This window comes from Crinia signifera, chromosome 11 (assembly GCF_055691185.1).
Source record: "Crinia signifera chromosome 11, ASM5569118v1, whole genome shotgun sequence".
In the NCBI taxonomy this organism is placed as follows: Eukaryota; Metazoa; Chordata; class Amphibia; order Anura; family Myobatrachidae; genus Crinia; species Crinia signifera.
Genome location: NC_139227.1, coordinates 94353044 through 94380122, shown reverse-complemented (window position 1 = coordinate 94380122; position 27079 = coordinate 94353044). Strand labels below are relative to the sequence as shown.

The 27079-nt window shown below is 46.1% G+C and overlaps 1 protein-coding gene across 5 annotated transcripts in view; it reads right to left on the bottom strand.

Moving 5' to 3' along the window:
* LOC146044981 (catalase-like) overlaps positions 1–27079 on the bottom strand; it is a 56858-nt gene that overhangs the window by 13229 nt on the left and 16550 nt on the right. For all 5 annotated transcript variants that reach the window (XM_083163661.1, XM_083163663.1, XM_083163662.1 and 2 more), the window contains exons 2-9: positions 23512–23683; positions 22156–22266; positions 20084–20214; positions 19502–19606; positions 18327–18452; positions 17870–18061; positions 13629–13781; positions 11511–11649 (exon numbers count right to left, since the gene is read on the bottom strand). In XM_083163661.1, the coding sequence (XP_083019787.1) occupies positions 11511–11649; positions 13629–13781; positions 17870–18061; positions 18327–18452; positions 19502–19606; positions 20084–20214; positions 22156–22266; positions 23512–23683 (1129 nt within the window). The remainder of the gene's footprint in view (positions 1–11510; positions 11650–13628; positions 13782–17869; positions 18062–18326; positions 18453–19501; positions 19607–20083; positions 20215–22155; positions 22267–23511; positions 23684–27079) is intronic.

The following is a 27079-nucleotide window of genomic DNA, read 5'->3' as shown; positions in this document are numbered from 1 at the left end:
ACTTAAATACAACCTTTTTATGGAGTTCTTATCTCCTTACTTCTATACTGTGGTTTGTGTCTGTTATTCGCATTTAGCGATAAAGGTATATTACGGACACTGTCCTTAAAGGTATATTCGCAGATTAGAGACAAATTACTGCGAAGGAATCTCTTATTAAGGTATTGGTTCTTGGTGTACAATATACAATCAAAGGTACGCTACGCTGCGCTACGTTTTGTTCGCATGTAGTTAGGTATAAAGGGTACGCAGGTTGCGGACTTATTACGTAACCTGCGCTTTTCACTTATTGTCTCTCTGGTCATATTTAATCGCCATTAACAATTGAGGGCTCGTCCGTCCGCTCCACATTCCAGAACTCAGTACCAGGCGTGCGACCCGACCTATACCAGCAAAAGGGTGGAAGTATTTATTTGTTTCTATTGCTGGATAGGCCGAGTCCGCGGCGGTGCGGGGTTCGGGAAGTGCTAGCGCTGAACCCGGAGTACAATAAGTGAAAGCCACGTGTTTTAAAACATATATTAAGTGTTTAGTAAACTGTACTTCTGCCTGCCACAAGTAGTTTAACGGGGTATAGTGTTTTGAGTTGCTTGTTTATTACAGTATATGTACCACGTGCGATAAGGTTCGCACACGTGGAGTCTGTGTTTATTATAGTACATAGAGGATCCCCTCTGTGCAAAACTATAACTTTTATTGTTAGTTACTGCAAAACCAGAGACTCCGCCACGTGGCGACAAGCCCTGGGCCTTTTGCAGTAACGTAAAGCGTCTATTGTGTATTACGCAAGGTGCGTGCGCACGTGCCCATATCGGGAAATTTTCGCATCTTTGTACGTGATTTACGGATTAAGTGCGGGATTTATTTCGCATCTTGATACGTAACTTTCGGACGGAGTTAAGGGATTTATTCCACATTTAGGCGCAATTACTGCGTATAGCGAAACCCGAGTGCAACCTTGCAAATACACTATAGAACACGTGGGTGGCCGATTCATCGGCGGCCTGTGAGCAACGCACGTACACACGTGGCTGTTCATTGGTACTGCACATGCAGCACACATAGGAACTCAAAGGTGAACAGTATTGAACCACTAGCCTTATTTAAAACAGTATAGTAATATACTGTGGATGGGGCGGTGATTTAATAAAGAGAAAATAAGTTTTTTTCTTTTGTTCATTTTCTCATAAGCAAGCAACTCAAGCATTATTTTAATAGATTCCTATAGCGTATTATAAGGGATTTATACCTGCATAAGTATCTAGTGAAAAGCTACCAGCCTGGGAAGATTTTCTGTACAGAAATATTTCAAATATATGCATAAGACCAAGGTGTAACCAGCGCCCAGTGTGAAAAATAACTGAGGCGAACGGGTGTGTGACGGCACGACTCAAGCGCAGTGTAGTCCAGTGTAGGACAGTCCAGTTAGGACAGGGTTCACGTGACGACGTGCCCATAGGAACTGCCCCTTCAGTGGAATTGATTCCGCTAGGAGGGTACAAGAAGATACATCGGAACGCACTTGTTTCCGATTAGCTACTTTAGAAATCCAATTTTTGGGGGTATAGGAAAACAAGTTTGTTATACCCTGGAAAAATTGTGCCGCACCAAGCAAGTTGGCTAGAAGTTCGCTGCTAGTTGAAAGACTTGGTGATTGAGTATCGTACCTCGTATCCTTCACACCTGCTTGACTGTGGGATGTTCTAGGAAGCTGTAGAAGTGAGTGTTTGGGGAGCTCTCAGACAATTAATAACCCACCGATATCTATTAAGCTGTGAACGTTTATTCCTGTAATTATGGGTAATAACGGGTCACGCTGTGATAACGTGCATGTTAGGGAGGAAGCAAGCCGGCCAAAAGGATCGGCTGCTTTTATTATGTGCAGGAAGCACGGTGAACTCGCAGTTGTTTACCAAAATAAATGGAGAAAAATGACACAAGGCAGCAAGTTAGAATTTCCCAGTGTTGGTAGCTTCGATCCAGAAATCTTATCAGCAGTAAAAGATGAAATATGCCTACTCTCCAGTCGTAAGGAGAGAGTGAAGCATATAGATATTCTTAAATTGTGGCAGAAGGAAGGACAGGAACAATGGGGAACCAGAGGTCTGGCAATACTTGACGCAATCAGCCACAATAAAAATGCAACCGCTGCCACAATAGAATCAGCTCCCCCACCCCCATATGTGCCGAAGGGGTTAATGACTCATAAGAAAGACATGAGTAATAATGTATCCATTGCTAACTTGTACCCTGTTTTTACCCCCTATAAGCAAGATATAGATCCAGAAGGGAGATGCCTGACATCAGCCATCCCTTGCGAAGCTAGCAGAAAGGAGAGAGAGGCTGAGACAGCCCAAGCTGCTGCTGCCATTCTGGTCGAGGAGATGGCTGATGCCAGGTACACGATTGGAGACACAGGTAAGTACACACAACACAACACAGAGATAGTTGCTCCTGGGATGTTGTCCAATGGTGCAGGGGGGATACAGATCCACCCTCTGCACACAGTGGAACCTCCTTGTGGACGGGGAGACGGGGATGAGGTAATGCCTGTAAAGGATAGTAACATGCACAATACATGGACACGATTGGAACGTCATTCAATCATCAAAAATTTCCCTGATCCCAGCAAAGATCTGGCAAAGTGTCAGAAATTTGTAAGGGAGCGAGGAAATTCAGATGAGCCCACCAATAAGGATTGGCGATACATGTTGAGAGCTTGCCTCCCTTCACACATAGATGTCCAGAAGTTCATTCGAGACAGTGGTGTGGAGGGCGATAAGATTTTAACTGAACAGGGCAACCAGGAAAATATACGCCTAATAAATATACAATTGGGTGTATATTTCCCAGCGACGGTTGAAAATACCCTAGGGTTCACCATCACACAGAAAGATGGTGAGTCCACCAGCGGATATTTCAACCGTGCTTTACAGGCGTTGCCAAAACACTCTGGTATCCCCAGCCCCAGGGACAACATACATCTTAAGGGAGGGATTGTCTCTGTGCTGATACAAGGTCTTAGGGAAAATCTGAGAACCAACATAGAAACCATTCACCCCAACGGCAGACAGATGTCAATACACACTTTAAAGAAATCTGCTGTTGATCTGGACAAACGATTTATGACAGAAAGACAAAACCAAATAGTATGTTTCAAATGTGGAAACAATGGACACATAGCCAGACATTGCAGGGTAAGTAACCATAGAAAACATAACACATATGTAAGTAACTGAGAGACACAATGGGAGAAGACAGGTAGGTCTCAACACATAGCCATAGCCCCACCTAGTAGCCAACGCCGCCCTAAGCATGACACATATATGCAAACAGGGAGTAGGACACACATACACCCCACATCCAGGTAACATAAGACAATATCTGAGGGAGGAGCCTCAGATATGGGTAAGTGGAATAGTTTAAATATAAAGTTCTTTTTGTATCAAACCCGTTAACAACATTCCCTCCGGGTCTAGGTTGTGCCAAGCAATTAGTAGCAGCAATTGGGGTAACAGGAAAAATACAGCATTACCCACTGACGAAACCAGCAGATGTTACAAGCGGGCCTCTGCATACCAAACACTCTTTTCTGTTGGCTGCAGCGGCCCCGACTAACCTCCTGGGTAGAGATTTACTATGTAAAATGGGATGTGTCATCTATTGCACCCCTGATGGGGTATTTCTGGACACTCCTAGAAATCTTACACAAGAAGTGCAAGATATGCTGGACAGTCCTCAGAGGCTAATGTTGTATTCCACTATTATAGAGTCAAATCCATCTAAGGTAGCTAAAAACTATAGCACAAATACCGAGTTCCCTTTGAACTAAAGATGGGAAGGACACAGGATCAATGGCAACCATAGCTTCAATAGAAACCCCGTTAAAAACAGAAAGTATAGCGCCCCAAAGTACAGCTTCACCATTCGAAATCTGAGGTTGAGCTGGAAAAATACCCAGTGAAATAACAAGGTTCCCAAAAGGGAACTTTTAGCTAAATACCCCTAGACACAGCCCATAGTCACAACCACACTGGGAAACAGAAAGAAAGGGAGGGCTTACAAATCAGAACAGGAGTTGAAAAGGGTAAGAACCAAATAGTTGAGAGCCAATTCCCCCATAGTGCTAAATCCTGGTGTCATCAAAATAAAAGAAAAATTTTCGGTTGAAAATAAATGTACACATTACTGTCATTAATATTTTCTACCCTTTTTGAGTTTTTCTCTCTCTTTTTCCATTTTTTTTTCTCCTTTCCCTACTTTTCTGTTCCAGAAACCTCAGAAAGCCACCAAGCCCCTCCCCCGGGTCTTGCAAGATCGCACACTGTCCTTACGGCCCACAAATGGGTAAATACCAATACAATGGGTTAATGATCTATTGTTATGTCCTTTCCTCATCCACAGCACCAGCAGTTGGCGATAGACAACTTCTGGTGTATCCTCCTGAGGCAGGACATAAGGTATCTCAGGACGGATTGCGGTTGCGCCTGAACAAGGGAGGGGGAGGGAAATCTGGGACACATTAGTAACCATAAACCCACAAATCATAGAAAAATAGTTCGAAAAATCTGTCGCACTCCCAGCAGAGAAAAATACCCATTGTGAATATGCGATACCCCATAAAGCGAGTAGTCACAATATATTTTTCAATAAATCTTGAACAAAGTCCCAATAACTTTAAGCATTGCTCCTAATGTTACCCAGGGCAACCACAGCCACCATCTTGTGAAAAGCAGTCCAAGTAATGCACAAAGCATTCCCCTTCTACAAAGAATGAAAAGGGTTGTAAAACGCATTTACATATAAATAGGTACAATCGCAAAACCCATGTCTTCACAGACAAATGTGGATAGTAAAGAAGAAGAAACAGGCCTGATTACAGCCTTTTGCCATGGGTAAAACTGACACAAGGGACCATGTGATTTAGAATATTAGACCTGCTGAGGGGGCGACAGATATAGTGACGTAAGAAACCTGGCGATGCCAGCCTGACCAATGTCGTACTGCAGTGTACAATTAAACCCTATTACTTAAGCACTTCATACTTGTCTACACAGTGTAGTTGCCATAGCACTACCGGTATACAAAACTGAGAATGTGGTGTTGGGGTGTGTTTTAACTGTTTATGCTCCTCATATAGTCTGGACACTCCTAAAATTCTGCCTAAACATGTGAAAAATATTCATCAGCCAAGTTCACTAAATGGGAACTTGCATTGATGTTACCAGTAAAATGGGTAATATTGTAAACCCAGCAACACTCTTACCAGGTGTGCCCGCCAAGGCACAAAGGGTAGATTGGTGCTGAGGTTGCTGGAATGGTGGAATTTAGTGGGAGCCGAGACGAATATGATTGCATGACATGTTCGAATCAGACCTTTTGCAGCATGCCCCCAAAGGGTGGTAACAACCCATTGGAAGAGGTAATTCATTTTTTTTTTCTCTCCCTCGTTCTTTCCACAACACCGAGAGGGAAAAATTGTACACTGGCTATACCGTAATAGATGGAAAAGGCATAGTAGAGGCTGAACCCATTGGACGTCTCACTCAGCAACAGCAGTCTCATTAGTAGTACTGCGAGCTGAGAGAGAAAAAACAGCCAATATTCATGCCGACTCCAAGTATGTTTGTTGGGGTAATACAGAAGCTCTTAGGCCCTATGGCGCCTCAGATGTTTTGTTTCAGTAGCTGGCACTCCAGTGGCGCAAGCGTTGTAAGTTTAAAAGATTTCTGACAGTCACACAGCTGCCGGACAGAGTGGCTGTTATCAAGTGTAAAGCCCACATCTTCGATGAGGATTCAGTGTCACTTGATAATGAACATGCTGGCAAGGCAGCTGGGTGAGCCATGCGCTCTGCGGATAATGTTTGTGTTCCCCCTGTAAATGTCAGTATATTCACATAGAAATACAAGATTTGTGTCCCCTGCAGGAGAAGCAGTCTGGAAGGAGAAGGGATGTGGACAGGAATAGAAAGATGGACAAGGAAAACCAGTGACTCTGAGAACATGCCAAACTGTCAGGACAGAGATAGCCCATGGCCTGACTTGTCTTGACAGGGAAGGTAGGTGGAAAAATTAGTCCGAAATTATAGTGTGCCCACAGACAGGTAAGACGACAGGATCATGCCTTACTTGTCTGGGGGAAAGAAACTGCAACGGCTGTTCCCACAGAGCCATCTCCACATCCCTCCTCCAGCAGGATCCTCTGCAGGTAATACAAAATTGGCTTTGTACAGTCCACTCTAGAAGCATTTAAGTTATTTTTTTTTTATATATATATATATATATATGTTGATGTTTGTGTGTATAGATATGGCAGCCCAGAAGCACCCTTGAGTATGCAAATATATATATGAAAGGTTTAAGTCATGTGTGAACCTTCAGGGACTGATGGTACACCCCATAATCTCTTTTTGTAGTAGTAGAATCACTCTCAGAACTCCACCTCATTTGTCCCCATCGAAACATTGCTTGGCGGGCAGCCACAGGTTAGGGTAATCCCACAAGGAGATCCTAGACCACAAATGCAAGTGATGTATCCACACCTGGAAAACTGCAGCAAAAGGACTTTGTTGACACCTGTTGTGAACTGTCATAACCATGAACCAGGAGATGTTGTTGTTTCCCCTGCTTTGCCATATACAGGTTGCTTGATAGACCTTTGGAAAGAACCACCCCAAATCTTGTTGACCAGCACTACCTCAATAACAAAGTCGCAGAGAGAGAGATTCGGGTACGTTCGTCCTACTGCCAAAGGAACAGAAAGCCAGAAGGTCCTGACACTCGAGGGCGAAAGAAAGAAATCGCTAAGAGGCACCATTTCGGGAGGACTGGAGAGCAGCTAAGGTCAAGCAACCTGTACAAGCTACAAAAGGGACTGTGACACACCCCACTGGTAACAGGTTGGAAGGATCACTAACAAAAAATCTTTTCCTTTCTCAGTTTTCTCTATTGTTTTCTCTATTGTCTCCCCCCCCACTATCCGTTCTTATCTTCAAAATCAAGGATACCGCCGCCGCAGTGCTGCCAGGCATTGGACGGACGATACAGAGTTCTGAGAGTGTGTTACCCGTCCCAGTTTAGGTCAAGGTAGAATCTATAAACCTGACACATTACCCAGGACCGGATGTTTGATGGTGATAATACCATCATACTTAAAAGCATACCAAAAAGAGAAACAACAAAGAGTTCAAGGGTCTGTTGTCACAAACAATACCTACCAAAGGATGCCATATCTGAAAAACGTGTATATGTCGTAACCTCCCTTGTTTTTATTTTTATCCCAAAATTGTACATTATCCTTCGTGACCCTGAGTAGATTGTTCGATAAATGCGGCCCATCGTTTATCCGTGATCCTGGATCGGCCAAGAGCAGATGGTTTACTCCCCTTATATGTTTATTTCATGGGTCCCAATTTTTTTGTTAGGATTATGAATTTCTGTATTGTCGTGTAAAATGTTTTTTTATGTAACAGTTTTATATTTACTGTTAAAGGGTGGACTATGGAAGTCGAGTTACACACACGCCATTTTAGGATAGTATGGCCGCCATTTTGGTTCGCAGAGTTGCGCAAATAAAGTTTCCATACCCGAGTATGTGTGACAAAGTGGACCAGAAGAGTAGCCATACTATCACACATAAATTCATAATAACATACTGACACTAAATAAAATATAGTTAAAGGTTTAGAACGCCACACATAGCTTAGTTAGCCCTGCATACATCTGTCTGTATCATGTTTAGTACCGTTCCGTTCCGTTTCTTATGCGTAGTATTCCGGTCATTGCGAATATTTCACAATATACACGGCTCGACAGTTATGGACATAATCCATATTCCAGGGACAGTTTCTGTTGAAAGAATGTAACAAAGGAATCTAGATGAAACCAGTTCTTATCACTGCTGACGCCGAAACCACCAAACAAAGGACTCTTAAAGTTCACTCCCCTGGACCTAGTCAAACCAGGTGTATCATCTTACCCCCCAATCACAGCTGACCTGACATACGACCTCTGACCAATGAGAACGGCCTTTGACCTCCCCTTTCTGACCCTATAAGATAGGCGACCCAGAGCAGCCAAAGTCTCTTCGGCACATCTACCTTTCCCTGACTGTCTACCGGACTATAGTTCAGCCCTGAACGATAGTGAGCTCTGACCGGACTGCGCTTCGCATATTTAATGAGACGGGTAACGGTTGCATTAACGGTATTTATCCTTATTGTATTGATTGGCTGGTTGTGTCTTGTATCTGTATTCTTTCCCCTTAGCAGAGCCTGTTTAGTATTCATTGTTAGCATATTGTATCACTTGTTAAACCTGTATTTTCTATTCCTGTAACCCCCCTTTTGTCCATTAGGGACTTAAATACAACCTTTTTATGGAGTTCTTATGTCCTTACTTCTATACTGTGGTTTGTGTCTGTTATTCGCATTTAGCGATAAAGGTATATTACGGACACTGTCCTTAAAGGTATATTCGCAGATTAGAGACAAATTACTGCGAAGGAATCTCTTATTAAGGTATTGGTTCTTGGTGTACAATATACAATCAAAGGTACGCTACGCTGCGCTACGTTTTGTTCGCATGTAGTTAGGTATAAAGGGTACGCAGGTTGCGGACTTATTACGTAACCTGCGCTTTTCACTTATTGTCTCTCTGGTCATATTTAATCGCCATTAACAGTGCGCCTGCAGTCTTTCCGGATCACAGACTACATTACATGCAATAGCACGGGCGTGATATATCTAGCGAGCTGTCCGTGCGGTCTTCAATATGTAGGTCGGACCATTAGAAAGTTGAAAGTACGAATTGGTGAACATATGCGGAACATATGTAACGGAAAGGAGACACATAGTTTGTCCCAACACTTTAAAGATAGACATGAGAGCAATCCCAATGCATTATCCATTTTAGGGATAAAGATAGTCAACAAAAATTGGAGAGGGGGGGACTATATTAAGACCATCAACAAAGAGGAGCTCAGATGGATGTATATATTAAAAACACTGACTCCAAGAGGCCTGAACATTGATAATGAGATCAGGTCTATCAGCACAATGTAATTAAAACAAGATTAATTAAAACAAGATAAGTAGTCCATATTCAGGAAGATCCCCATTATGTACCTTCCATACAGCAAACCCAGGAGGTCAAGAGTGCCGTTTAACCCATTATTATTATTTTATTTTTATTATTATTTTTATTTTTTCTATTTCTATTTTTATTTTAATTTATTTTTATTTATATTTTTTTATTTTTTTTTATTTATTCTTTCACCCTTTAATGCACAGTACCCCCCACATATGCAAGGACCTTTCCCCTAAAGAAGGTGACCACCTTCCATTTATACAAAACAGTTCATTTCCACCAGCCTTTACATACGTTAAGGGCATTTTTCCCTTAACCAAGATGGCCACCGGCCGTTTGGACGCATATACAATGAGCTTTCTCAGTCAGGGCAGGCTTTCCAGCATCCAAGATGGCCACCGTGCATTCACGAACAGCCAATATAAGGATTCAACTCCCTTACAGCTTACACACTCTCCCTGAAGAAGACCTCCAGCAGGTCGACACGCGTTGGAGCTATACCCTACACTCACCAAGTCTCCTCCCTCCAACAAGGGAGTCGGGCGCACGCTACTCCGCTGTACCGCGCTCCCGGCTTATGCTGACAGGCAGAACCCGGAAGTAGCGGATACCAGTGTTAGAAGCAGCGTGGGGAACAGACAGCGTCCTGCAGGCGCACACAGACTGGAACTACATGGGACAGTCAGAGAGAAAGCCAAGGATTAAAGGTATGTGCTAGTGCACCACCAGCAGTGCAGGGACGCCAGCCACTGGTGACACTAATTGCACCATCACCAGCTATCAGTGTGACATCCTCAAACCCCCCCGGACTTTCATTTCATTCATCCGCTAGAGGGAACCTCCAGGACATTATTACATGGTTCTTCCCTCCCCTATTCTTAACTAAAGGCATGCAATTCTGTGAACATTAAAACAGTTATTGCACACATTCGCCCCGATTGTTTTACCTCTTGTTACCTAGTCAGCCAGGCTGCAGACACCTCTTCAGGTGCAACAGTGAGCCGACAACCACCCCCCCTTTTTTTCCCCCCTCCCCCCCCCCCCCCCAGCTTCTTTGGCACATTTAACCAGGGGTTAAAGTGAGGGGGAACTGGGGGGAACTGAGTTCCACCACCTCTAATGGTAGGGGGAACTGAGTTCCACCTCTACCACAGTCCTAAACAGTAATTCCAAAAGAAAGCCTGTCCCAATGGTTTCTTCTTCTGACTTGGCATATGTAATGTAAAGTTAAGATGAACAATTGTGGACATTATGTGTATAAGAAGCATCACTGTGTGATTTAATATGAATCAAGGGCACTACATGCGTTGTAATGTGTATACGATTGTGCTAATATGTATTGTGGGACCATTGTCCCTTTATGGGTGGTAGGGCACAAACTCCCTGGCACTGGTCTAGGCTCTGCCTAATGGGGGGGGGGGGGGGGGGGTCTGTGTTAGGGGAACGGAGTTCCACCACCTCTCCAGGAGCACTTTAAGCCCTGCATTTAACCCAATACCTGCCACTTTGCAGAATATTGTTGTTTTTTTCTTGCTTTATTCAATAAACCATTTGTTATACACATCAACGTCTAGACAGCCTTTCTCTCACCGCACAACAGGCAAAGCGCAGGTCTCCAGACACCCCTGTATTTATACTTCCATACATTGCTGCCCCCTCTTCCGTACTCTGTTGTGGGTGGCAAAGGGGAGGGTGCTGGGTTTCTCCAGGGAAAGCAGGGGACTTGCCCACCTTCCTGGGGGTCTGGGTGGATCGTTACATTTTTGTGAGCCTCCCTGCCATTCCAGAATATTAGCATGTACACAGGCACACATACATGTATGGGCATAATGTATATATGATGTACAGGGCTACCACCAGGAATTTTGGGGCCGGGACTGGTTTCTATTCCGGGCCCCCCTTTTCACTTACCGCCTGGCTCCCCATCCCCCCTTCCGCTGTGTTGCCTGCGCTGCTCAGTGGCTGAACGAAGCCCTGCTCCCGGACAGATTCAGGATGCTGGCGTTCAGTTAACATGCGGCACTGGGTGGTGAGCCAATCAGAGCTCATGTACCAGCAGCTGCTCTAAATGGCTTACAGTACACTAGCTCTGAATGGCTTACCACCCCGTGCTGCATATTAATTGGCTGCCAGCGTCCTGATGTGAAGAAGCCTGCAGGGCTTCATTCAGACACTGAGCAGCACAGGCAGCACAGCGGAGGGGGGTGCAGTGGACAAAATTAGTGGCTTGAGCCCGTCTCTCTCAGGCTGGGCCCGGGACAGCTGTACCCACAGCACCCCCCTAATGGCGGCCCCGATGATGTATAGGGTATACAGGATGTACACAGGCACACATACATGTATGGGGATAATTTATATATGATGTATATGGGTATACAGCAGGAGCACACATACGTGTCAGGTATGGCAGCTCGCCCTTACTTGGAGCACTGAAGATACACATGGGGCCGTCCCTCTGGTAGTTGGAGACATTTGCCCCCCGTGACCGGTTGACTGGTATATGCAGATAATTTGCACCCAGGCGATACCTGTGGGTGTCCGGGTAGGAGAAGAGACGACCCTGAAAGAAACAACATGATGTCCAAGGTTAGTAACAGACTATGGGCGGGAGGTACTATGCGTAGGGATGGCCATCAACCATGGATGATTCAAAATCATCGATGGTTTATGGCCGATGTTGAATACTTTTGTCAGCGATGAGGGAGAACCAGATGGTTTCCCTCCATCGATGGCATAGCAAAACTGATGTTTTGCTTTGGTTTCATTTTCAAAGTGGACACAGAGCATAGCTACGCCCCGACACCCGATAAGCCTCGCCCACATGTTTTGATTGGCCCACAGGCTGCCTAGCGGGCAATCAGGAGTCGGTAGGCTCCTCATCTTTGCGACCACGGCTCGGCCACCCTCCTGTGTCCACATCTATTACCTTTAGTAAAGTTGTGCTGCTAAACACTACGTAAGTTCCGTAGCGGAATCGGTGGCCACAAAGATGAGGAAGTATCCCTTATTTTCTTTTTTTACTACAAATTGTTGTTGTATATAAGTAGTGGGTGGCACCTCATGAGAGCCTCATATGAATTTAACTCCACAAAATGTTATGAGAGGCCTCTGGGAGAGTGGACAGTAACATACCTCCCAACTTTTATTGGTGGTCCAGGGAGACCTTCGCTCACCCGAAATGTCGGGGGCGTGGCCTTCAAATCGTGGAACTTGCGCGGGGCCACGCCCCATTTTGCCACTGCTGCCCCTCTGCCTGCGGGGAATAGATGCTGTGCGCATGCACAGCGTCTATACCCCGCTGCCAAGAGGGTGGCAGCGGGGACTCACAACTGCCCCCCTGCAACCGCGGGACACTGCTGGCCCACAACGGGCCGCGGAAACGTCCCCGTAAACCAGGACGTTCCTGTGGTAAACGGGACGGTTGGGAGGAATGCAGTAAGAGAGACCAGAGTGAGAAATTTATAACCATAATCCCACCCTGTTACCTGCAGAGTATTACACCCAGAGTAACCCCACCATTTTACTTGCAGAGTATTACACCCAGCATAATCCCACCCTGTTACATGCAGAGTATTACACCCAGAGTAACCCCACAATGTTACTTGCAGAGTATTACACCCAGCATAATCCCACACTGTTACCTGCAGAGCATTACACAGAGTGTACCCCCACCATGTCACCTGCAGATCATTACACAGAGTGTACCACCACCATGTCACCTGCAGAGCATTACACAGAGTGTACTCCCACCATGTCACCTGCAGAGCATTACACAGAGTGTACCCCCACCATGTCACCTGCAGATCATTACACAGAGTGTACCACCACCATGTCACCTGCAGAGCATTACACAGAGTGTACTCCCACCATGTCACCTGCAGAGCATTACACAGAGTGTACCCCCACCATGTCACCTGCAGAGCATTACACAGAGTGTACCCCCACCATGTCACCTGCAGAGCATTACACAGAGTGTACCCCCACCATGTCACCTACAGAGCATTACACAGAGTGTACCCCCACCATGTCACCTGCAGAGCATTACACAGTGTACCCCCACCATGTCACCTGCAGAGCATTACACAGAGTGGTACCCCCACCATGTCACCTGCAGAGCATTACACAGAGTGGTACCCCCACCATGTCACCTGCAGAGCATTACACAGAGTGTACCCCCACCATGTCACCTACAGAGCATTACACAGAGTGTACCCCCACCATGTAACCTGCAGAGCATTACACAGTCGTACCCCCACCATGTCACCTGCAGAGCATTACACAGAGTGTACCCCCACCATGTAACCTGCAGAGCATTACACAGAGTCGTACCCCCACCATGTCACCTGCAGAGCATTACACAGAGTGTACCCCCACCATGTCACCTACAGAGCATTACACAGAGTGTACCCCCACCATGTCACCTGCAGAGCATTACACAGAGTGTACCCCACCATGTCACCTGCAGAGCATTACACAGAGTGTACCCCCACTAGTGTCAGTCAGAGAACCACGTAGAGAGGGACAGTACCATTATCTTACCTGCAGCATCTTATCTGGGCTCGGCTCTATTCCAGGGGGCATGTTGCTGGGGTCATATGCAATCTGCTCCACCTCTGCAAAGTAATTTTCAGGGTTCCTGTCCAGCACGAGTCTCCCCACAGGGATGAGAGGGTAATCCTTATGGGGCCAGACCTGCAGAGCACAGCTTGGATTAGCTCATGGGTTCACACACGCTACAGGCACACGTGTGGTCAGTGTGTTACCTAGCAACATGGAGACATACAACCTGGTGTCACTAGGAGAACGGGCCTGTCACCATAGAGTCCACCTACCTGATGCATAACACTGACCCACCTGATCTATCACCTGGTGCGTGACACTGACCCACCTCATCTCCCACCTGGTGCGTAACACTGACCCACCTCATCTCCCACCTGGTGCGTAACATGGACCCACCTCATCTCCCACCTGGTGCGTAACATGGACCCACCTCATCTCCCACCTGGTACGTAACACTGACCCACCTCATCTCCCACCTGGTACGTAACACTGACCCACCTCATCTCCCACCTGGTACGTAACACTGACCCACCTCATCTCCCACCTGGTGCGTAACACTGACCCACCTCATCTCCCACCTGGTGCGTAACACTGACCCATCTCATCTCCCACCTGGTGCGTAACACTGACCCATCTCATCTCCCACCTGGTGCGTAACACTGACCCATCTCATCTCCCACCTGGTGTGTAACATGGACCCACCTCATCACCCACCTGGTGCGTAACACTGACCCACCTCATCTCCCACCTGGTGCGTAACACTGACCCATCTCATCTCCCACCTGGTGCGTAACACTGACCCATCTCATCTCCCACCTGGTGCGTAACACTGACCCATCTCATCTCCCACCTGGTGCGTAACACTGACCCATCTCATCTCCCACCTGGTGCGTAACACTGACCCATCTCATCTCCCACCTGGTGCGTAACATGGACCCACCTCATCACCCACCTGGTGCGTAACACTGACCCACCTCATCTCCCACCTGGTGCGTAACACTGATCCACCTTATCTCCCACCTGGTGCGTAACACTGATCCACCTTATCTCCCACCTGGTGCGTAACACTGACCCACCTCATCTCCCACCTGGTGCGTAACACTGACCCACCTCATCTCCCACCTGGTGCGTAACACTGACCCACCTCATGTCCCACCTGGTGCGTAACACTGACCCACCTCATGTCCCACCTGGTGCGTAACACTGACCCACCTCATGTCCCACCTGGTGCGTAACACTGACCCACCTCATCTCCCACCTGGTGCGTAACACTGATCCACCTCATCTCCTACCTGGTGCGTAACACTGTCCCACCTCATCTCCTACCTGGTGCATAACACTGACCCACCTCATCTCCCACCTGGCGTGTAAGACTAATTGGCTAGTACTTTATTATAGGGTCCAGCTGTCAGTAACGAGATGAAGGAATATGAAATCCGTCTGACCCAGCACATTGTTCTATTATCACAAAATAAAGGTGTTTTTTTTCATTCTCTTTATACAATAATAAATTCCTGATTACACATAGACCATGAATGTGATTAAAGGTACAGAGTCCTTATTACTAAGCGGCATTAAAGGGGAAATCCTAGTATTTGTTAAAAGATAAAGAATATTGTAGGGTGAGCGAGAATTCAGTATTAACCCTAGAACACGGGTAATAAAATACCCCAAATAAATTTGATCTTACCGCCCATGTCACTTTCATTAGTTGTACATTAGAGGGTGTCCTAGTATTCTTAATTGAGTAGTAGCAAGATATGAGTGCTAGGGACAGATGTGCCGTGCTTTGTACAGATTGATGCCCTCTGGTAGAGGGATGCCGCCCTCAATAGGAATTCCTCAATTTCCTTTGTAGTCTTAATTGAGGTTAAGAATGAACATTTGTCAGTGGTGCCTTAAAAATATTCCTTATAATTTTTTAATTCTAGGTATGTTGCAGAAATTAAATACCCCAGTGTGTATTAACGTATGTAATTCTTGTATGTATTTTTTTCTAATTTCGTAGATAATGTCGACTAGAAAAGTTGTAAAATCTAAAGATATAGAAAGAATACTGGGTACAAACACATGAGGTGAAGGTGACTTAAGGGCCCCATACATCAGCAATTAATTGTGACAATTTTCAGATATGGAGATGATTGCCACAATTAATTTTAGATGTGTGGGCTCCCCCTTTTGGCAATCCCAATCAAAATTGCCAATCGATTGCCTAATCAGGTTTTTAAACATGTTTAATAATCTGGTATTATCTGCAGATCTTTTTTATATGTGTGGGCATTCCCAATTCGTCTTCTTCATCTATTTACATTATGAACAGCAATCGATTGGGCAATTTCCAGATATGAAGATGCAATCTTTAGATGGAAAAATCTGCCGATCACTGAAATAAATCTGTAATGTGTGGGCAAAGTCAGATAGATTGTAAAATCCATTACATCATCAGCAATCACAATTTATGGATTTCCAGATACAGGGATTTTTTGGCCAGATAAATGGATTTTACAATCTATCTGACTTTGCCCACACATTACAGATTTATTTCAGTGATCGGCAGATTTTTCCATCTAAAGATTGCATCTTCATATCTGGAAATTGCCCAATCGATTGCTGTTCATAATGTAAATAGATGAAGAAGACGAATTGGGAATGCCCACACATATAAAAAAGATCTGCAGATAACACCAGATTATTAAACATGTTTAAAAACCTGATTAAGCAATCGATTGGCAATTTTGATTGGGATTGCCAAAAGGGGGAGCCCACACATCTAAAATTAATTGTGGCAATCATCTCCATATCTGAAAATTGTCACAATTAATTGCTGATGTATGGGGCCCTTAAGATCTGGAAGATGTCACTTATGGACCGAAAAACAAAAATATGTTGTGTTAAATGCAATTATCCCGTTTGCGGTGTCCATAGGGTCAATTTTTTTTTTTTAAATAATCAGACATTAATGCTAATGAGTTTTAATTAGTGGAGTAATAAGTTACTCCACGTACGTGTTTATGGCTGCAAAAGTTATGTATGTGTTTTAAGGTTAATAACTTCCCCAAATCTTTTACCTGTGCCGTCCATAACCTAATGCACCGATGCCGTCCATAACATGTGGCATGCATAATATACCTGGGAATTACACAAAAGGGTACTTATGTAGTAACTGGGCTGCCGATTTTGAAATCGGGTCCATCGCATCGCACCCGACCATATCGCATGCGATGCCATGCGATGCCATGCGATGCGATGGACCCGATTTTTCCATAGGATTCAATGTTAAAATGGACTGAGTTCATTTTAACATGGAATTCAATGGGAAAAGGGGTCCTTTTCATACCCCTACTATCCAAGTGGGCATGGAGTTGGATATAAACCTGTGGCGAGCGTAGCGAGCCACCGAGCCCGAAGCGTAGCGAGCCCCGCGAGGGGACACAGAATACCGTCCCCTTGTGGGGCTCGCTACGCTCGCCACGCTTCGGGCTCGGTGGCTCGCTACGCTCGCCACAGGTTTATATCCAACTCCATGCCCACTTGGATAGTAGGGGTATGAAAAGGACCCCTTTTTCCCATTGAATTCCATGTTAAAATGGACTCAGTCCATTTTAACATTGAATCCTATGGAAAAATCGGGGCATCGCATCGCATGCGATATGGTCGTATGCGATGCGATATCGCATCGCATCTGATTGTATGCCTTAACTTAAGGCATACAATCAAAAAATCGGCAGCCCAGATACTAAATAAGTACCCACAAAAGACAACAAACCTGCACAATACATAACACAACTGCATAATACATAACACAACTACCCAATACATAAAACAGTACTTCCTTATCTTTGCAGCCACCGCTTACACTATGGGACTTACATAGCATCATCGTCCCCACGTGGGCTCGCTTTGCTCGCCACAACTTTACTGGATGTAATAAATGGTAGCATGGACACAGGAGGTACTGCCTCGCTGAAAATCCTTACGTAGCGGTTGAGTAGCGGGTAAAGTAACTGGCGTATCGGTGACCGCAAAGATGAGGAAGTACCCATAAAACATCTATACAATACAAAACACAACTGCACAATACATTAAACACAATGACACAGTGTTGGGCGCAGTATAAGTGGCACCAGGAAATATGATGACACAACTCAGACCTAGGCAATAAATGTCATTTCATTCTCCGCCTCTGTCCACAAAGGGACCCGACAACGAGCGGAACTTACTTTGGTGAGGTCGAAGGGATTGAAAGAACAATTCTCAGCCTGCTCAAATGTCATGACCTGGATGTACAAAGTCCATGACGGGAAGTCCTTCTTGGCAATGGCCTGGAAGAGGTCGCGGATCCCGTAATCGGGGTCACTCACCACAAGGCGGTCCGCCTCTTCTACCGACAGGTTCTTAATGCCTTGGTTAGACTGCAAGAAAGGTCCAACATGTTTTTCACCCCAATATTCAGAGCCACAGCCCTAGTCCAGATCAATGACGGGCACATTGTAATTGCCATCAATGTATTTTCTGTTCACATGGGACCTGTGCCCGGAGCAGTTGTCGATGCCCCTCCCCTGTAAAGGTCTAATTAATGCTAGTGCACATGGGAGGAGCCAGGACAATGCTTGCCATTACAGGAGCCATTACTGCCCTCAGCTTGGCCAGGGGTGGGATTACTGCTATCACACCCACCTTGTAGTGGAATTTACAGTACACGGCCGTCCCTTCAGCATTCACCAGTTTGAACGTGTGGGACCCATAACCATTCATATACCGGTGTCCATCGGGAATACCGCGGTCGCTGAACAGGAAAGACACCTGGCAGTGACAAAATATTATTAATTATTAATAGTCGGTATAAAGATGAAATGGCCCTACAAGAACAAAATAATCCCAGGCGCCATCGCAATACGGTCTGGGCACCAGCTACAGGTACTTTATCATGTATTACATATTATGGCCCCTTGTATCTTTAGAAACGTATTGATAATCACAACAGCACAGAGGGGTAGATGTATGAAGCAGTGATTGGCTGGTGATAAAGTACCAGGCACTTAATCACTTCTCCTCCCTTATCACTGCTTCATACATCTACCCCTTAGTATCCATGGACTACAGTGAATAGTAACTAGCATGGCAGATTACCCAACACTCCATTGTTTCCCCAGCACACCATCGTTTCCCCAGCACTCCATTGTTCCCTCAATACTCCATTGTTTCCCCAGCACCCCATCGTTTCCCCAGCACTCCATTGTTCCCTCAATACTCCATTGTTTCCCCAGCACACCATCGTTTCCCCAGCACTCCATTGTTCCCTCAATACTCCATTGTTCCCCCAGCACTCCATTGTTCCCTCAATACTCCATTGTTTCCCCAGCACCCCATCGTTTCCCCAGCACTCCATTGTTACCTCAATACTCCATTGTTCCCTCAGCACCTCACCGTTTCCCCAGCACTCCATTGTTCCCTCAATACTCCATTGTTTCCCCAGCACCCCATCCTTTCCCCAGCACTCCATTGTTCCCCCAGCACCCCATTATTTCCCCGGCACCCCAATCGTTTCCCCAGCACTCCATTGTTCCCCAATTACTCCATTGTTCCTCCAGCACCCCATTATTTCCACAGCACCCCAATCATTCCCCCAGGACTCCATTGTTCCCACAATACTCCATTGTTCCCCCAGCACCACATTATTTCCCCAGCACCCCATCGTTTCCTAAGCACTCCATTGTCTCCCAGCACTCCAAATAGATGATTGATTAATAACTTGTATGAATGAACAAGATTATTCCCCCTGAGTAACGTTGCCTAGTACCCCAGAAAGGACTGACCTCAGTGATAGGCCTTGTGGCATTGACCCGACTCACCTGGTGCAGAGACTCCGGCCGTAGGCTCCAGAAATCCCAAACCATGTCTGCGTCCTTCAGATGCGTCTGTGGGTTCCTCTTCTGACTGTGGATGAAGGACGGAAACTGCAGAGAAGACATCGGATTATACCCAGCAACCAGGCGGTTAGGACACCTTATGTAATAACATTGCTCCCATCCTAATCTATTCTGTATGCAACATACAATAGGAAATCCTATTGTGACAGAACAAATTTCTCAGCACGGGAATGCTAGTCCAATGAGAGTCTCTGTCCCACACTTGTGGAAGGGCCAGTTACGCACAGACTGCACACAATGGGAAATCATTCGATGCTTCCTGAATTGCATATGGATGTGTGACAGGATAGCGGATAGCTTTCACTATGGCAGAGTGTCCCCACTGATCTAATGAAGACGGTCACCCCAAACTGCGGAACACCAACCATGTGGCCCAATAACCGATGCTCTGATACCAGCTGATGTTACCCAACATATTAATGGTCCAGTAGGGAGGTGGCTGGGAATTACGGGGGCTTATGCCCAGATCCTTGTGTCCAGTCTGCTCAGCAACTCATCACTTACCAGAATGGGGTCCCGGATGAAGAATATGGGGGTATTATTGCCAACCAGATCCCAGATCCCTTCTTCCGTGTAGAACTTCACTGCAAATCCACGAGGGTCACGGACGGTGTCGGCAGAGCCGGCTTCTCCAGCTGTGGGGAGGAGAGGACAGAGCTGGGTCACAATCATACTACAGGACCACCAGCAGTTTGCGGGCGCCGGTTGTGCTCCCCCAGGCTTCCTCTCCTGCGCTCCCCAAAAAATGTCCGCCACCTTGGAGGAGACAGAGGCTTTTGGACCACTAGCTTCTCTTGGAAGTGCAGCATGCCCAGTACCTCCAGAAAGTGCCGGATACCAGGAGCACTGCCACACATTATACACCTACCCACTGGCAACAAACATGTAACCCCCATGCCAACAAGCTTGTAACCCCTGGCAATAAACATGTAACCCGTGGCAAGAAGCATGTAACCCCCTAGCAAGGGATTACAGTGGAACTACAGGGGCATTATATTTGTAAGCGGCAGTGCAGGGGGCTCTATGTGTAAAAGTGGCACTACAAGGGGCATTTTCCGTTTAAGCGGCACTAAAATGCACTGGGAAGGGGTGAGGCAAAAGGCAAAATTACGCTATTGTGTGTGTAGTGTTACCCAGACATAAAATGGTGTCAGCAGCAAAACTGTGTGTGGCATAATATGTAATAGGCATTACAGTGTGTGGCATAATATGTAATAGGCATTGCAGTGCGTGGTATATTGTGTAAGGGGCATTATAGTGCGTGGCATAAGGAATAATAGTTCTCACGGTGTGTGGTATAATATGTAATAGACATTATGGTGTGTGGCATAATAGATAACAGGTCTTTCGGTGTGTGGTATAATATGTAATAGACATTATGGTGTGTGGCATAATATATAACAGGAAAAGAAGAAAAATACTCTCCTTTTTTTGTTGGGGTACTCTTGTATTGAAATTAAATAGCTTAATTTATAATTAGTACGGGATGAGAAAAGATAGGTAGGGAAACGTAAAGGACTCAAGCTTGTGAAAGTTCAAAGCGAATGCTAGTATAACAATATGGAGGGGCGGGGAAGTGTGAGGAAATGAGTGGAGTGTCTTTAAGAATTGACTTTTATTAATAACCTGCGGGGGGCGTACTCCGGTAGCAGCCCAGGTTGTGTGTCTATATTTTTATTTATGTCTGTCTAGCAATATTTTAGAGATTATTAATAAAAGTTAATTCTTAAAGACACTCCACTCATTACCTCACCTCACACTTCCCCGCCCCTCCATATTGTTATACTAGCATTCGCTTTGAACTTTCACAAGCTTGAGTCCTTTACGTTTCCCTACCTATCTTTTCTCATCCCGTACTAATTATAAATTAAGCTATTTAATTTCAATACAAGAGTACCCCAACAAAAAAGAGAGTATTTTCTTATTTTCTTGCTAATACGATTTAATACTAATTCACTCTCAAGGGTGCACCTCCACATCTCCCAAATTATCAGAGAAACAACGGATTCTCGTTAGATAAATTTTATTTGTGGAAACCATTATTTTGCTCCTATTACAGCTAAAAAACCTAAACCTGTGCACTGGTCGTCCTCCCCATTCCCCTTTCCCACCTAATGATAATGTATAACAGGTCTTACGGTGTCTGGTATAATATGTAATAGGCCTTACAGTGTGTGATATAGGGGGAAATTTACTAAAGGAAATTTGTAAAAAAATAGGTGTATTTGTATCCAGAAATACACTTATTTTTGACATTTACTATCCCGAAAATACGGCAATTCGTATTCGTGTTGATGTGCTATCAATACGAATACGAATTGCCGTATTTTCGGGATAGTAAATGTCAAAAATAAGTGTATTTCTGGATACAAATACACCTATTTTTTTACAAATTTCCTTTAGTAAATTTCCCCCATAATGTGTAAAGGGCATTACGGTGTGTGGCATAATGTGGACACACCCCTATTGTCACCACTCACCTAATATTGTGTGACCACAGCGATTTTTGGCAAATGCTATCTGTACCACTACTTGCACCACTGGTCTATGTTGTTCATCTCCCCCGTGGGTCTTACCTACGGTTGAAAATCTGACCGCGATGTCTGTTCTTTTGTTGATGTGCTCGAATACTTTGGCTTTTGTCAATGCCGTGATGTCATGGGTCACTTCAAAGTATCCAAAGGCTCCTGGTGATAAAACGGGGCGTCAAATATATTGCAGAAAAGGAGAATATTCTGAATGACATAAAAATGCACAGCAGAGTCTCATCACAACACTACAGGATACACGTGTCATCCTGCGGTTATAGTTGTGCATGTAGTAATGATACCCGAAGGGGCATCTAATGATTAGGGATCACCGATGGATGTATTACAGTAACCGGCAGGTGATAGCATTTATCCAGTACATTCTGTAATACAATAGGTACAGCCTGATTGGTTGCTAGGGACAACATTATCTAAAACTTGCTGGGGAAATGATCACCTAACAATTGTGCTATCCGTCCCGCTGAACATGAATGAGATATGATGAACATAGGTTATAAAGCAGCAATAATGCGATATCGATATCATCCTTATTGTTGATTATATATCGCCCAGTGTGTACCCAGCTTATATTGCACTTATGTAACTACAAGTGCCAGCATTCTTGCGCTTTTCTTATTTTATTAATAAATATGGTAATAATAAGAACATTTTGCGCACCTGAATGGTGGAGTCTGCGCATCTGACAGAACCTGGCGCAGAATTGCTGCAGTCCCTAGAGCTGGGCACACACTATACACTGCCTGGCACCACGTAGTGCCACCCTACATTATTATTATTATTAACAGGTTCTTATATAGCGCATACATATTCTGTAGCGCTGTACAGAGAATAATATTACCAGTTATTTATATAGCGCACACATATTCCGCAGCGCTGTACAGAGAATATTTGTACAGTCACATCAGTCCCTGCCCCAGTGGAGCTTACAATCTATATTCCCTACCACATGTACATTCACACACAGACATTTATTTATTTATTTCCAGTTTCTTATATAGCGCAGCAGATTCCGTTGTGCTTTACAATAGTAGAATTCTAGGGTTAATTTTGTTGGAAGCCAGTTAACCTACCCATATATTTTTGGATTGTGGGAGGAAACCGGAGTACCCGGAGGAAACCCACACAAACACAGGGAGAATACACAAACTCCACACAGTTACGGCCATGGTGGGAATGGAACCCATGACCTCAGCGCTGTGAGGCAGTAATGCTAACCATTACACCATCCGTACTGCCACAATATATAGCTGCACCGCTCAGGTGTGTACCCCTAGAGCTGGGCACACACTATACACTGCCTGGCACCATGTAGTGCCCCCCTACAATATATTGCTGCATCGCTAAGGTGTGTGCCCAGCCTATATGTTACCCATAATTCCTCACCTGCGCCTTTAGCATGGACAACTCTTTCAGGGATCCTCTCACGATCGAAATGCGCCATCTCATCCATGAAGACAGCATCCTGCACCAGCAGCGGCCCCCGGGAGCCAGCGGTAAGGACATTGAGCTTGTCACCAATGGGGATCCCGGCTCCGGTGGTCAGGACAGAGGACACCTGGAAACAAAGGACAAGAGCTTAGGGGACGGTGGAACACCACATAGGGGGACCAATCAGATTCTGGGCCAGATGCACTAAGATTTAAAAGTGATAAAATGGAGAGTAATAAAAAAAAGCAACCAATCAGCTGCTACCTAACATTTTTCAAACACACTCTCCATTTTATCACTTTTGAAGCTTAGTGCATCTGGCCCTCTGTCTTTCATTTCTCTATTGCATCCTAGAAAATGGTAGAAATGGATTGGTTGCTATAGTAATTATACCCAATAGCATCTAATTCAGATATGTGTTACTTCAACATGAACGCACATCCCCGACGTTACACAATCTGCGCTCGCATGTGCCAACCTAGGGGAGGGGGGCATTATTGCAGAACGCAGGGGCGGCATGGGACCCCATTACCAGGAAGCTGTGGTCTAGTTATTATGGCTGTCCCCTTTTCTCTTATTTATCACAGAAACTCAGTAATTGGCGGCATCTGAGCAGTTAGTTAGCTCCTCCCACCTCAGCAGGTCAGTATCACAGGGCGGGCTGTACGCACCGCCACGTATTGGGTCATAGGGCCGCTATGTACCTAGAAATGTCATTACAAGGGCAAAGGACAGATGTTACAAGGACTTCTGCGTGTGCAGAGTGACCCTGGGACTTTGAGGGGAGCGAGGAGGGATCTCTTAGGGTCCCTCTCAGAGGCTTCTACTGGGTAATATCACATAGAGGGCCAAATGTACTAAGCTTGAAAAGTGATAAAATAGACCACCAACCAATCAGCTCGTAACTGCCATGTCACAGGCTGTGTTTGAAAAATGACAGGTAGGAGCTGATTGGTTGATGGTTTATCACTCTCTATTTTATCACTTTTCAAAGCTTAGTGCATCTCACCCAGATAGAGTTACCTATGGGGTCCGAGCTCTGCACATGCTGCATCCTGTGACGTATCTGGTGATGAGCTGTGAGGCTATAAACAGTCCTGAAACTAGGATCCTCATCACCAGGGACAAGGATGCCCCCCCTGCATGCACATAAGGGTATCACATCCAGCACACGGGCCATGCCACGCCCTAGCTGCGGCCCTGCTATAACTAGGGTGGTGCTTGGCTGCAGACATGAGGGAGCGCTCAGTGGTCGGAAGGCAGCCAATGTCCCAGCCATGTGTATATAGATATTATACTGTAATCTGTTGTAAACAGACTCGCACACAGCCGCACCCCAATAATCTCACACTATCATCCGTTGGGACATGAGAAAGACAACACACGCAGGGCCTGACTGACCAATAGGCTGCAGCCTGGGGCAGGTGACAGCTGAGGAATAACATTTTTGCATGTTTGTTGTTAGCTATCACTCGTCCCGATGTACTGTGTGTGTGTGTGTGTGTGTTACTTAGGCGATGCAGCCTAACGCCAAAGTCTCCTTCCCACGCCACAGGCATTAGATCCTACATGCCAGCTGTATGACCTTCATTTCATGCACATGGGCAGTATGACTGGCGAGTCCCTGAGCACCCATACACGTGTGTATAGCAGCATTACATGTACATGGGCAGTATGACTGGCGAGTCTCTGAGCGCCCATACACGTGTGTATAGCAGCATTACATGCAGGGCCGGCGCTACCCACTCAGCAGCTCCTGCAAAGCAGGGAGGCGCCATGCTGAAAAGGCGCTGTCTCCCTCCCTGCTCTGCTAAAGCTGCCTTAGCCCTCACTGTCACTGCCTCCTGCACGCCGCCCGCAGCGCCTGTCTGATAGCAGGCGGCAGTATGGAGAGGCGGGCAGCTCCCTGCACCGCGCACACGCTGTCCTCCTCCTGCGACGTGCCCCCTCTTCCTCACGGACACATGCGCTGAGGCATGTAGCACTGTCTGTGAATGCCTGGATGACATGTTATATCCGGATCCGCCCCCTACCCCTTGTTCCCTGCGCCTGTCAGCTGTCAATCAAATGACGAACAGGCAGCAGCGCCGCCTCCCCTTCATTCCCTCTTCTCAGTGTGCTGTGCCACTGCCAGTCCTCAACACTCCGCCCCCTCTATCTCCTCCCCTCTTTTTGTACTGCTTTCGGATCGCATCGCACACATATTGCATACATGCCGTGCGATGCGATCTAGCTCATAATGTATGCGATTCCCGCAGCATGTATGGGCACCTTTAGTGCCTGCAACATTTTGCAGACACAGCACTGAGATGGTGTATGCATACATGTACATACACCCGAGATCCGCCATAGGATTGCATGTTGCATACACTCCCACAATCGGGCTGCAGCTTGTTGCAATGGCAATGTGAAAGGGCGCAAAATGTATGGTTTGCAGGAGGGCGCCGGACACCCTAGCACCGGCCCTGATTACATGCACATGGGCAGTATGACTGGCGAGTCCCTGAGCGCCCATACATGTGTGTATAGCAGCATTACATGCACATGGGCAGTATGACTGGCGAGTCCCTGAGTGCCCATACACGTGTGTATAGCAGCATTACATGCACATGGGCAGTATGACTGGCGAGTCCCTGAGCGCCCATACACGTGTGTATAGCAGCATTACATGCACATGGGCAGTATGACTGGCGAGTCCCTGAGCACCCATACATGTGTGTATAACAGCATTAGATGCACATGGGCAGTATGACTGGTGAGTCCCTGAGGGCCCATACACGTGTGTATAGCAGCATTACATGTACATGGGCAGTATGACTGGCGAGTCTCTGAGCGCCCATACACGTGTGTATAGCAGCATTACATGCACATGGCCCGTATGACGGGTGACTCCCCGAGCGCCCATACACATGTGTATAACAGCATTGCATGCACATGGCCCGTATAACTGGTGAGTCCTGAGCGCCCATACACGTGTGTATAACAGCATTACATGCACATGGGCGGTATGACTGGCGAGTCCCTGAGCGCCCATACACGTGTGTATAGCAGCATTACATGCACATGGGCAGTATGACTGGTGAGTCCCCGAGGGCCCATACACGTGTGTATAGCAGCATTACATGTACATGGGCAGTATGACTGGCGAGTCTCTGAGCGCCCATACACGTGTGTATAGCAGCATTACATGCACATGGCCCGTATGACGGGTGACTCCCCGAGCGCCCATACACATGTGTATAACAGCATTACATGCACATGGCTAGTATGACTGGTGAGTCCCTGAGCGCCCATACACGTGTATATAGCAGCATTACATGCACATGGGCAATATGACTTGTGAGTCCCTGAGCGCCCATACACGTGTGTATAACAGCATTACATGTACATGGGCAGTATGACTGGTGAGTCCCCGAGGGCCCATACACGTGTGTATAGCAGCATTACATGTACATGGGCAGTATGACTGGCGAGTCTCTGAGCGCCCATACACATGTGTATAACTACATTACATGCACATGGC